The sequence below is a fragment of the Coregonus lavaretus genome (assembly GCF_964263955.1).
Source record: "Coregonus lavaretus genome assembly, chromosome: 30".
NCBI classification, from domain to species: domain Eukaryota; kingdom Metazoa; phylum Chordata; class Actinopteri; order Salmoniformes; family Salmonidae; genus Coregonus; species Coregonus lavaretus.
In genome coordinates this window covers 31,237,212-31,251,272 of record NC_140017.1, presented here as the reverse complement: position 1 = coordinate 31,251,272, position 14,061 = coordinate 31,237,212, and the positions used below count along the sequence as shown (strand labels likewise).

The 14,061-nt window shown below is 42.6% G+C and overlaps 1 protein-coding gene across 1 annotated transcript in view; it reads right to left on the bottom strand.

Annotated features, from left to right (window-relative positions):
* LOC311105657 (glycerophosphodiester phosphodiesterase domain-containing protein 5-like) overlaps positions 1 to 14,061 on the bottom strand; it is a 70,335-nt gene that overhangs the window by 21,962 nt on the left and 34,312 nt on the right. Inside the window, exons 2-3 of the mRNA XM_084147872.1 lie at positions 12,759 to 12,933; positions 1,207 to 1,310 (exon numbers count right to left, since the gene is read on the bottom strand). Coding sequence (XP_084003998.1) covers positions 1,207 to 1,310; positions 12,759 to 12,875 — 221 coding nt within the window. The 5' untranslated portion in view covers positions 12,876 to 12,933. The remainder of the gene's footprint in view (positions 1 to 1,206; positions 1,311 to 12,758; positions 12,934 to 14,061) is intronic.

Here is a 14,061-nt window from a genome sequence, read left to right as displayed (position 1 = left end):
GAAGGCCCTAAAAATTGTAAAAGACTCCAGCCACTCTAGTCATAGACTGTTCTCTCTGCTACCGCACGGCAAGCGGTACCGGAGCGCCAAGTCTAGGCCCAAAACGCTTCTTAACAGCTTCTACCCCCAAGCCATAAGACTGCTGAACAGTTAATCAAATGGCTACCTGGACTATTTGCATTGATTCCCCCCCCCTCTCTGCACCGAATGCGTTTTAGGGACCACCTGCTGTAGACGTCTGTCTGACTGCCAACATTTTGCACGCAATTCTACATGTAAAATCGTTAAGCACTCGTTCCGCAAATTACGTTCAGAGGTGCCAAGTGCTCTCAGCCAGCAAATGCTGTTGGTGTGTCTGAGACCTTAGTCTTTGTTTTCTGGGTGACAGAATGATTGTCTGACACAAGCTGACCTGTCAGTGGGTCTGTATGATCTGACAGCCCAGAGTGAATGAAACAACACTGGTCACTATGAAACTACAGTACACATGGATCTGTCTGGACTAAAGCTCAGAGGCACATACTGGTATGTAGGAGTGTCTCATATCATAGTGAACTCTGGGGCATAGTGTGCACAAATAATGTAGAAGGCTTTGAGGACTTAGTCAAGAGCTTGGTCACTTGGTCAAGAGCTCGACTAAATAAACCCAATTCATAATTTCAGTGGTAGCATATCCATCAATTGAATGTGCAATGTCTCTTGTCTCATGGCAGAACCAATACCTGAATTGTCTCCAAGCATTATTTGGTTTTATGGTAACTGTGGGGGAGACATTAATGGAATGATCCGAGAGGTGATTTGGGGTCAAAGGGTATTCCTGCTTTATGTAATCATGCTCACTATAATCTGCAGTGATAGATGCCCTAAGGCCCATTCATCCGCACCCATATTAGGGAAGAGGATTATCCCAAAATTGGTTTGGCCAACCAAAACAACACTCTACATAGTTAGCATTTTCAGTTCAGGCAAAAACATATGGAGACAAAATGGCAGCTTTTAAAAGTAAAACATTAATCTAAAGTAAATGGCAGCTTTTAAAATTAAAACATTAATCTAAGTAAATGCCAGAGAATCAATTTAAGGGAAGGTCGGAGGAGCATTTAGTGAACAGAACACTGACGGATGATGGCGATATACTGAGAGACAATAATCTATGAGTTGTATAACTAGTGCACACAAACACACACACTGTACAGCAGTACTCACCAGTTGAACTCATTGTAGTCGTTGTGTGCCTCCCACCAGAAGTAGAACCAGACCAGGAGCAGAGAGAAAGTGAAGAAGAGGATGAGAGACCACAGGAACTCCCACTGGGAAACAAACACACACAGGAACCATTATTACCTTTACCACAGTACCATTAGTCAGATACCATCAGATTAACATAAAGCACCTTGGCCAGTGTTGTGTTGAAACAGGTGAGGAAACATTGGAATACTATCGGTACATTCACTGTATTGCTTTCTTTGATTGCAAGTGAGCAAATGGCTGATGAGAAAGTCCTTTGCCCACCCCAGACTGGCACACCACTTAACATTACACCCATACGTCAACATCACAATCAACACTGACAACAGAAACGCAAACAACAGTAGTCTCCTAAAAATCCGGCAGAGTCATCATTGGGAAATCTGCCCTAATCCAGCCAAAGACTATAATCTGGATGTAGAGAGACTGATGACTATAATCTGGATGTAGAGAGACTGATGACTATAATCTGGATGTAGAGAGACTGATGACTATAATCTGGATGTAGAGAGACTGATGACTATAATCTGGATGTAGAGAGACTGATGACTATAATCTGGATGTAGAGAGACTGATGACTATAATCTGGATGTAGAGAGACTGATGACTATAATCTGGATGTAGAGAGACTGATGACTATAATCTGGATGTAGAGAGACTGATGACTATAATCTGGATGTAGAGAGACTGATGACTATAATCTGGATGTAGAGAGACTGATGACGGTGCAGCCCGGGCTGGCACACAGACGGATGGCTCAAACCTGGAGTCATGGCTAACATTTAAATCACCATTCGCTAGCTGCATCAGATTAAAGGTGGTAAACCCCAAACAAACGAGGAACGGTCTGGAGAACAAGTCAAAACAATAATGTCAATTCTGTTCATAAATAATTTCACACTCCCACTTTGTGTAGGCATTCACAATGCCTGCATTACCAAAGACAAGAGACAACATTCATGCCGCTTTGCAACTATGATTGAAAAGAGAGAACCACATGTCTGGTATCAGCGGCGGTAGAAGCAGTAACCATTCATGCAGAAACTGTCATAGGGCCATATTGTCTCAGTAAAAAAGCAGAGGGACTCAATAAAGCTCACATCCCCCCAATCCACTGTCTTCATTATCAAGTAATTACTCACATTAACTTAATAGCCAATGAGGCCATGAGCAGACTAGTGGTCAGGTGTGTTTAGCCTTCCAATGCCAACGCAAGCTGCAATAAGAGCTCTAATAAAGAGATACAAGATAGAATGTTAGCATGCGGACATACACATGACTTAGATGACAAAGCACAAAAAGTGAGCTTTTTAAACAGACAGCACGACTGGCTGCTCTTCACACTGTATTTGCATACCAGTCCACAAATTAGCACAATCAGGCTTACTCACAGAGTCCGGAGGACTGGAGAACGCTCAGATATTAATGTATGAATAAAACTGACATGACTGTCTGTTTTGCAAAAAAAAAACTTGTTCCAGCTCTATACATAACATTTATATCTGCAATAATGTTCTTACATTACACCATCCAGAATAAGCCCCCGGTTGACTCTGTATTTAGCCATGCTGTGATAGGAGATATTAAGGTGATATGAGAGCACAAACAAAGCTGTCTGGACGTTCACCTTGGATGACTGTTCCATGGAGGGCATCGGCTGGCAGTGGCACAGGATGTAAGACAGGGCCAGGTCTAATGACTGGGTGGTGACCGATACCAACCTGAGCCCCTTGCATACCTTCTGCCCTCCACTCTGACCATCTCCCTGGGCACTGGAGAGGAGAGCCTAATGTGTTTATGTGGAGTTGTGGACAGACCAAACAGCGGTTTAACTAGGGGAACACTAAAGCACATGTTTGGGATGGTATGAGGATTATTATGTAACAGGATGGAGCAGATTTGGTGATTTGGGGCAGGGATTGAGAATATAGTAGTATGTGGGAAGGAAGCCTGTGGGATTTGGATGTGGCGATTATTTTTAGTCAACAATCTCTTCCGGATAAGGAATTATAAAAATCGGGAAAATAATATGCATGTTAAAAATTATTATTATATAGACCAGAACCTTGATACTGTTTGACGTCTAACTTTGAACATTAGTCATGAAGATTAGGCAATATTTTCTCAGCTACAACATTTACTACTTCCTTCTATGACCGTACTAAGAAAATCACTCCCTTTCAGAAATCATAGTAATACAGACTCCAGAATGGTTACCATAGGGTTAGTTTCACATGGCTACACTTCCAAGTCTCATGTTGACTGCAATGTGAGAAAGCCAGACATCAAGGTAACCATAGGGTTAACCCTGTGGTAGGGAGGTGGTCCCTGTGGTGTAGGCTGGGGTCTGACTGGCAGACCTGCTGATTGATCCAACTGCTCTGGCCCTGTCCCCCTGGCTTTTAATGACTACCCACAAACACCTGGGAGAGGGACACCTTGAGGTCATGTGAGGGGACATTGTTCACCTGCTGAGGGCAAAATGGATTACAGAGGTGACACCCCTGGGAGAGAGGGGATTGGATGGTCAATTAGTAGGTAGTGTTTGGACAACGAATGAGACAAAACGTTTGGGATCGCTTTAACCTGGCTGTTTGGGAGCTAAACGAGTTGCCAGGCCAGTTATGAGTGGCAAATATTGCATACAATGTGCATGTAAAAAATGTGCAATTCAATCCTCAAATGAACCTATCATTTCAAATGTGTTTGGCGCATTATTTGGCTGGCTGCCACATTTATTCCTTCAATTAATATTCAGCCAAGCCAGCGTCATGTACAGTATGTGCAACGTGTACACTATATGGCTGAACATTAACCCTGTGTCATTGTTCTTCTCTGCTGCTGTTTAGGAGCTGATCAAATCAGAGCAGTCTGGCATGATACGGCCTGCCTGCCTTAGGATGACATCACATTTTCAATCTGCATGGCTTGCTTTATTTAGGGTGGAACATACACCTTCAGGGCAGGGCCGACACCATAGCATTAAAAACTGTTTTCTAACTACTGTCAAAACAAGGAAGCAACTCAAAGTTTACTGATTATAATATATCTAGTAGTCTGTTGAATCATACAGTATGTTGAACTTCCATTCAAAAATGAGGAAAATGAGGGATGCAACCTTTTTATTATATTTACCACAAGACATTTGTGTCCAAGTGAGGTTAAATGGTCAACATTATCTACCAGTCAAGAGGGGTCAGGAAAAAAAGTCAACTTACAGTATTTAATGGGTCTGAGAGGAAATAAAAGGTTTTAGATTGTATTGAATGGGACGTTTTCAAGCCCAACAGAGCCGACTCATTCAGCCTTGTACTTTGCTAGTGGGAGCGGGGAGAGGAAATTACTTTCCTCTACCGGGGAGAAAAAAAGTATAATATTTTTTTGAAATGCCATGAAAATTGCTGTGCTGCTTGGCTGAAAGGCACTAAGCAGGCAGGCAGCTGAAAAAGGATGGCATACATCATAGCCGAAGCCTCATTGACCAACATAGAGGCTAAACATAGGGATAAAAGGGATCAGGGGATATTATCTTCTGTGGAACCGTAAACACTAAATCAGAGAGGACCCTCCATTGTCTCTCAAGACCAAATATGAGTAGATTGCAGAAATGTCATCACTTAAATACCATATATTTGCATGTACAGCCGAACAAACGCCATATTCAAAATTGTTTAAAGCTGCAATATGTAACTTTTTGGGCGACCCAACCAAATTCACATAGCTAGAAATGTGTGTTATAGATGTGTCATTCTCATTGAACGCAAGTCTAACAAGCGGTAGATCTGTTCCTATGTGCGCTATTTCTATGCATCCTGTTCTTAAGTTTCGTTTTTGCATCTTTTACTTTTGTACACCAGCTTCAAACAGCTGAAAATACTATATTTTTGGTTATGGAAAGTATATTTCACAGTGGTTTAGATGGTACAATGATTCTCTACACTACACTTGCTTGTTTAGTCAAATTAGCCAAACTATTTGAATTTTAGCAACCAGGAAATGCAGAGCGATTTCTGCATAGTGCATCTTTAAATGAATAATTCAAGATGGTTAGAAAGAGCTCAACTCATTACATTACAGAAGCTTTCTTCTGATCAGTTTACGTATAACAACTTTAGTTTTGGTGACACAATATATGTGTATGTTTAAGGCCATCTTGCTGTGCTGTGCCGAACTGGGACTACTCCACAAAAGGTGCTTGCATGCAATCCAATTTCCTTCCTACCTGCTAGCTCCAAGGCTAGCAGGGTATTCCCCACTATTCTCCAGTAGCTCCATCTAAACAGCCAGCAGTCAGGAGTGTAGTGCATTATGATTGTATTGGCTTTTCTCGAGGCGTCATTTCCTCTCGTTACCTCCCAGTACCAAAGTCACTATAGAGGCTGCCGCTGCCCATGCCTGCTAGGAGTCCAGGCTATTATAGTGGCATTATGACTAAAGATAGACCTACCAGCATTCGGCTGCATGGAAGATATCAATCACACACACACCTAGCATGGAGCACAGAACAGTCCACCTTCACTGCAGGTCAGCAAGCTAGAGAGACCTTCCACGAGACGCTCATTAAAAATCACAGGCAGGCAAATTATAATGGAATGTAGTTATGCTAGACTAGAACTTCCACATATACTATAAACTCATCAGGTTTTACTCTGTGTCTAAAACAGAAAAGGTCAACGTCGGATCCAAGTGCACCAGCAAGGTAATAGGATGACAGACAGATGGGGCACATAATAAATGAATGATTCACTAACACCATGATGATGATGACAATATTATTAGGCTCCAGAATTCCCCTGCCCTTACTGCTGTCCCATCTACAGTAGCTTCTGACTGCAGCTCAGCAGAGGAATGAGCCGATTCCACACTAACTCCTGGCGGCTGGAAAACATATATAATGTTCTGTTCTGGTGTCATTTATTGTGCTACAGTATATCATGTAATCTTGTACAATATTATAGGAATGAAGGCAATTTGTTGGACTGGCTACAGGATTATGTCTGCAGTTAGAATTAATGATGTTCCAGTAAGGCACGACAATTCAAACTACATTAGCCCAGTCGATCCACAGAAATATTACTTATACACATCAACAGTCCTCGGGCTAAATGGTATCCAAACCTTCAATTCAAATACAAAAATTGTATAATTTGCATGACGTTTATTGAATGACGCTTATTTCACATGGCAATTCTGTGCAAACAATATAAGAGGTGTGAGGAGGAACCCACCATTACTCATCACATACACACATACTGTTGACTTACATCATGCAAACATGCTACCACATGCCAGAAGGCACACTTGTAAATATCCATGTAAATATCCATGTAAATATCCATGGAAATGTGTCGAGAGTGTTTTATCCTTGAGAACCAATTCCTCCTAGTATTCACACACTCCTCAATCTCATATGATAATTATCTAGTTAGCTTCTGTACATCAAAACTGTGCATCTGTCCAGTCCTGTATTAATACACACTTCACCACTTAACACTACGGTCCAAAGTGTATTATCATTTAACTATCTGGAATGTGCCAAACTATGAAGAATGCAACCAGGGACTGCAGCAGGTGCACACAGGCCAATTGAGTGAGAGAGGAGAGAGAGGAGAGAGCTGAAGCGAGAGTGCCACAAACCACAACACAGAGAGAACGTGTCCTCCCCACCATCACCCTCCCTTTCTTCAGGCAGTGCTCTTCCCCAGTCTCTCCCAGTCTCCTTGGTGTCCTGGCTGAGTGTCCTGGGCCAGACCAGCAGCTGGAGGGGTTGTCACTGAATGTCCCACAGCTCCTCACAGCCCTAATCCCTTCACAACTCCTGCTGCTGTGGAAAATCATTAGTGTGTTTCCCAACCCAGCCAAGGCCCACCTATCAGACCAACAGCATTGCCCTGAGAAGATCAGGGTTAGAGGGTTCCAGGCCTCTGTTTCCTCCACCCTCTCTCCAATTATGACAGAACTGTCAGGTGCACCAACTGGCCGTGGCTTCACTTATTACAGAACAGAACGGCCTCTTCAGCTCTGTGGAGCTGCTGACCTCATTGCTACAACTAATATGATACAATGATACCCTAGAGATTTTGGTCTTGCCTGTTCTTCTTGGTCAGCTCTTGATCTGAAACAGCAGTTGAATAGTTGAAAAGTTCAGGAAACATTGAAGACCTTGGTAACCTCACGTACTGGCTGAACTCACTGAACACTAGCACAGGGGAGAGAATACAGCCTCTGATAAATCACACTGAATGTAGTAAGAGTCACACACTACTGTTGAAAGTATGTTCTCTCTGGTTAGCCTTTTGGACATAACACATACTAGAAGGTAGCCTACACTTCCACCGACCAACGAAAGCTATATGATTATGGTAAACGAAATGAAAAACAGTGCTTCAAACATTCTCTAGAAGTTTGTATCCATCTTATCTTTTAAAAAGCACAAACCCATAGAATGCCTTTACACTAACAGTGTCAAGAGCTGGTGAAAAGTAAATTGAGAGAGGATGTACACTACCGTTCAAAAGTTTTAGAACACCTACTCATTCAAGGGTTTTTCTTCATTTTTACTATTTTCTACATTTTAGAATAATAGTGAAGACATCAAAACTATGAAATAACACATATGGAATCATGTAGTAACCAAAAAAGTGTTAAACAAATCAAAATATTTTATATTTTGAGATTCTTCAAATAGCCACCCTTTGCCTTGATGACAGCTTTGCACACTCTTGGCATTCTCTCAACCAGCTTCATGAGGCAGTCACCTGGAATGCATTTCAATTAACAGGTGTGCCTTCTTAAAAGTTAATTTGTGGAATTTCTTTCCTTATTAATGCGTTTGAGCCAATCAGTTGTGTTGTGACAAGGTAGGGGGGTATACAGAAGATAGCCCTATTTGATAAAAGACCAAGTCCATATTATGGCAAGAACAGCTCAAATAAGCAAAGAGAAACGACAATCCATCATTACTTTAAGACATGAAGGTCAGTCAATACGGAACATTTCAAAAACTTTGAACGTTTCTTCAAGTGCACTCGCAAAAACCATTAAGCGCTATGAAGAAACTGGCTCTCATGAGGACCGCCACAGGAATGGAAGACCCAGAGTTACCTCTGCTCCAGAGGATGTTCATTAGAGTTACCAGCCTCAGAAATTGCAGCCCAAATAAATACTTCACAGAGTTCAAGTAATAGACACATCTCAACATCAACTGTTCAGAGGAGACTGTGTGAATCAGGCCTTCATGGTCAAATTGCTGCAAAAGAAACCACTACTAAAGGACACCAATAATAAGAAGAGACTTGCTTGGGCCAAGAAACACGAGCAATGGACATTAGACCGGTGGAAATGTGTCCTTTGGTCTGGAGTCCAAATTTGAGATTTTTGGTTCCAACCGCCATGTCTTTGTGAGACGCGGTGTGGGTGAACGGATGATCTCTGCATGTATAGTTGCCACCGTAAAGCATGGAGGAGGAGGAGGTGTATGGTGTGGGGGTGCTTTGCTGGTGACACGGTCTGTGATTTATTTAGAATTCAAGGCACACTTAACCAGCATGGCTACCACAGCATTCTGCAGCGATACACCATCCCATCTGGTTTGGGCTTAGTGGGACTATAATTTGTTTTTCAACAGGACAATGACCCAACACACCTCCAGGCTGTGTAAGGGTTATTTTACCAAGAAGGAGTGATGAGTGCTGCATCAAATGACCTGGCCTCCACAATCACCCGACCTCAACCAAATTGAGAAGGTTTGGGATGAGTCGGACCGCAGAGTGAAGGAAAAGCAGCTCAGCATAAGTGGGGACTCCTTCAAGACTGTTGGAAAAGCATTCCAGGTGAAGCTGGTTGAGAGAATGCCAAGAGTGTGCAAAGCTGATATCAAGGCAAACGGTGGCTATTTGAAGATTCTCAAATATAAAATATATTTTGATTTGTTTAACACTTTTTTGGTTACTACATGATTCCATATTTGTTATTTCATAGTTTTGATGATTTATTCTACAATGTAGAAAATAGTAAAAAATTAAGAAAAACCTTTGAATGAGTAGGTGTTCTAAAACTTTTGACCGGTAGTGTACCTAATTAACCAAAAGAGAACCAGCCAAATATAATTGGTGTCATATCAATCTTTCATTCCATAGCTCTACACACACACAGAAAGGACATGACAAGGCTATTTTTGCAGCTAGGCCTGGCTGTTGTTTATGTTGTTGTAAGGACTGTACAGACTTTAATAACACGTCTACATGGAATAATTCCCCTCAAAAGAACCTGCAATTATAGTGTCTAAACAGTTCCCTCCTGCCGCTGTGAAACTAGCGAACTCCCAGAGAATCTGTGTAGAGACAGACAGACAGCCGGAGAGGGATTAAAACTGACAGCCGGCCGACAGAACACATTTCCCTTTGGAGAGAGGCAGGATTCAGGAAGATTAGGCTATTCCCCTCCTCGCCCAATATTAATAGATGACTTGTTTGAATGTCAGCACTACTGGAAGTGAGTGCAGACTGACTGAAAGGTGCATACATATGATTATTGAACTATAGAGATGGGTAGACAAGGAGCTATTTGCACAAAGGTTACCAGTACATTTGTTTTCAAAGACAATTGCTCATGACCTCCACCAAATTGTATTAATACTGAATGTCTTATAATGAACATAGTGCTTAAATCAAATGAGTCAAACACATTTCATTTCTAGTAATCAAATGACAATTAAAATACATTTCCATCATTAAAATGTCAGACATTAGAAAACTAGGACTGTGATTTCTAGTTACTCTAAAGCTTTACTAACAATCATGACAGACTATCACCATCGTCCCCTCATTCAGCTTGCCTAGCGGCTGCTGGTTTAGTCATCTCATAGAAGAGATTCATCACACAGTGAAACACCATTGGCCTCTGCCAGTATTCTGAGGATGAGTGCTGGATATGCACCTGTATCCCAGAAGAGGTAATGGAAGACTTGAGACGAAGATAGGAAAAAGCTAGCAAGGAGAATGTTTCCTGCATGATGTTGCCTGAATGTTCCCTACCATATTAGAACGTTGCCCGTCTGGTTTTCTAGTCTAGTACAGTCTTTAGTTGCGACGTAAAACAGTGATGGTAGCGACTGATTTGAACAGGATTTCGGCTTCACGTGTCTCTGTACGTCATTTGACAGACCAAGGCTACAGAATGATGCTCGTTCCTATTACTAGACCCATTGTGCTCCAGGTAAAGACTGGCTAAATGGAAAAACTCTCAATTATTACTGAGGCCAGATCAGCTTGCAGTGCCAGTGACGTGGGCGGCCTTTCTACAAACCGCTCTAAACACACAGAGACCAAGTTCACAAAGAGATGGAGGCTCAGGCACACTGGCCTGTTCATTATCCAGCTCTGAGAGGAGAGACGACATTCTGTTCTGTTCTGAATCTGGGCATTATGAAGGGAGTCCATGTCTCAGCGAGACCTTGGGTTTCTCATGGTCACGGTTCAGTGACGCTGCCTGTCAGGTTCAAACATTACATCATGTAACTGATACCATCTTTTGATTAGCAACACTGATTGGGCACTTTGGCTATTAAAGATGCATCTATGACGTCATCTGACCTGGCAGTGCTGGCACACTTAACAGGCGATCTGCTAATGTGAGCTGACTATAGGCCTCCAATACAAGGCAGCACAGGGCAGCCATAGTTAAAGGGATAGTTTGGGATTTTGGCAATGAGGCCATTTACCTACTTTCCCAGAGTCAGATGATCTTGTGGATAGCATTTTTATGACTCTGTGTCCAGTATGAAGGAAGTTAGAGGTAGTTTCACGAGCCAAGGCTAAGTAGCACAATGACTGGAAGTCTATGGGTATCTGCTAGTTAGCAAACGCGCTAGCGCTAATTAGCAACTTCCTTGAAACCGCAAGCAGAGACAAAAATGGTATCCACGAGTTCATTAGACTCTGGGAAGTAGATAAAGGGCCTCATCCTGTTACACTGTATTAATTTGAAAGAGAACAAAATGGTGACAATGTAGGCCAGGGCTGTGTGTGTGACTGTGTGTCTGTTCTGCCATGTGGGACATAATTGTGTTCAATGTTGGCCTGGATGTCAGTCCATCTCTGCAGAGACCCCTTGGTGCTGTAGCCCTAGGGCCTCAGCTGTTGGAGCTGCATTTCCGTCACTGAGTTTTGTACACAGACAGGCTGCTGATTGGCCGATTCTCCCCCAGTGGGTCAACGCGCCTGCCACACATGGTGGCCAAGGCTGCACACACACACACACACACAGCTGACTCTGCAGTACCATATATACCAGTCTCAGAGACAACAGGAAACAGAGCCACGGTATCCTATTCCCACCAAAGGATGAAAAAATCAAAATCACTTTGTTGTTTCTATCTGTGCTGATTTTCTTTTCATGTGGCCTTGGTCCAGTCAAATATGAATGTGTTCTATCTATCGGAAGGTTTAAAGAACTGATGTAGCATTCCCTTCCTGAGGGCAAATAGGGTAGGAATGAAAGGTCAACACGTATAGCTCATCTATCCGCCATTCAGCAGAGCCTGCATGTAAAGCTCACAGGACGAGAGGTCGTTCTTATGACTGAAAAGGGTACTTGGACATGTTTTTGTTTGAGGTGCATGTGAGTTGTAGGATGACACCGCAATGCATGTTACAGTGTGTCAAATTGTATGCAACACCCCTGAGGGAATGGTGCGTTTTCCCTTTCTCTCTCCCCGTATGGATCCTTCCAAGCCTTATATCACATTTCTATGCCATATAAAACATGTATGGCACGTTATATTTCACACACGTTTCAGCCCCCTCAGCTCTGTCTCCATGTCCCAGGCTAGCTAGGTGATGGACTATAGTGCTCCAGCCATCATACTCTCACTGAGTTACTTCTCATGCGGTACTAAATCTCTGACAGACAGACCTGGGCTGCATGGCATTATGGAAAACCCATTTAGACAAATAAAGGCTGTGATGAATGTGACCAAGGGGAGGCTCTGAATGCTTGATTAAAAAATCTAATACTATCTGCAGCACTTACAGGCTTAAACACAGTCGCAGGACATGCAGGTGATCTGCAAGGCCAAAGGCACCTCCAGTGAGAGCCCAAGGACAGGTTATTAGGGAAGGGATGGGTTGCAAGGTTATCTGTTAAGGGATAGGCCTACATGGCTCTTTATAAATACATCTTAGAAAGATGGGTCATGGGTAACGGATGGCATAAGGAAGGAATTCTGCCCACATGCACTGCACGCTCACAGACACGCCAAATTAGAGTGTTTTTAATTAATAGTGAGATATAAGATGCAGTGTGGTGCTGTAATCCTGCAGTGAACTGGCACGAAAAAAGAAAAAAAGTGGACTGTCTGGTACCATTCGATTACACTCGCTCCCGTCAACCAACAGACATTTGGGTTATAATAGATCTTCCAGAAAGAACAACCATATAGCTACACCTGTACACCATGTCCATTATGGTCATTTAGGTACGAACGTAAAGGCCTACTAGGCAGAACTCACCTTGGTGGTGTCATCATGTGACCGCTGGTACCGTTTCCAGCGGCACCCATAGATCCCTGTGAGACATGACAAACACAGTTGCCTCTCGTAAACCTGCAGGGGTTGGTGCTTCACCATGCTCCTTCAGTCCTGGTACGTCTCCAGACCACTAACATCCCATTGACCAAACGGGAGCCTGCATGGGAGAGGAACAAGGAAACAGAAACATCAGTATTGCCTACAATACATTCTAAAAGGAAATATTGTATCCATTAGGACATTAGACAGGTGTATGGATGATTGTTGTGGGTATTTCACTGAGGTGACATTTGAATATCAACAGTCAGCAAGACAGATGAAATTTGAATAGCAACATGCCACAAGCTTATCTACGCACTTCAATACCAACATATTGCACTGCACTAGAAATACATAAAAAGTGGTCATTGAATCAGAATAAACGGATAGAACAATTAATTGCATATAATTACCTCACAGATTAATTCATTATGGCAGATTCATTTCATTACCCCCTTACAGAAATAGGCCTACAATTGGAATATTGCTCAACTTCAATTCAACAATTCCCCCAGAATTCTAAAGCTTTCTTGATGGATTTCTTTAGTTATCTTTAGTTACAAGTCTACCATCAAAGGATAAAAAACAGGTTCCAAAGTGTCATTGAATGTCCGGAGACATTTGAAACCCCACCTCTTTAAGGAATACCTGGGATAGGATAAAGTAATCTTTCTACCCCCCCTTACCCCCCGCCCCAAAAAAAAAAAAAAAAAAAAACATTGTAAAGTGGTATCCCACTGGCTATAAGGTGAATGCACCTATTTGTAAGTCGCTCTGGATAAGAGCGTCTGCTAAATGACGTAAATGTAAATGAAGTACCTCAGTAAAATAGAACACACAGTACCAGGAGCGGACTGGCCATCTGGCATGTCGGGCAAATGCCAGATGGGCTGGTCCATTTTTAGCCCAGTGGGTTTGTCTATCTTGGTTTTATTGCGCAAAATTATAGTTATCTGGCTAGTACTGGAGGCCTCAAGGGAAAAAATGGTCTGGTGTGGGGGTCTCAAGGGAAAACATGGGCTGGTGTGTTAGAAATGCCAGGGCCAATTTTTGGTCCCAGTCCGCCACTGCACCGTACAATGAAAGCCCCTTCTGTGCTTTGATACCAAGCCAACCCACAAATTAGAATTGCCATTGTCAAATTCTGTTTCCAATGACAACTGTGGCTGCCTCCTGTGGCTTCCATCGATACCTACAAGGTCAGAGCTAAATGACAATCTAATCATAATTTAAAAGACGGGGCGCA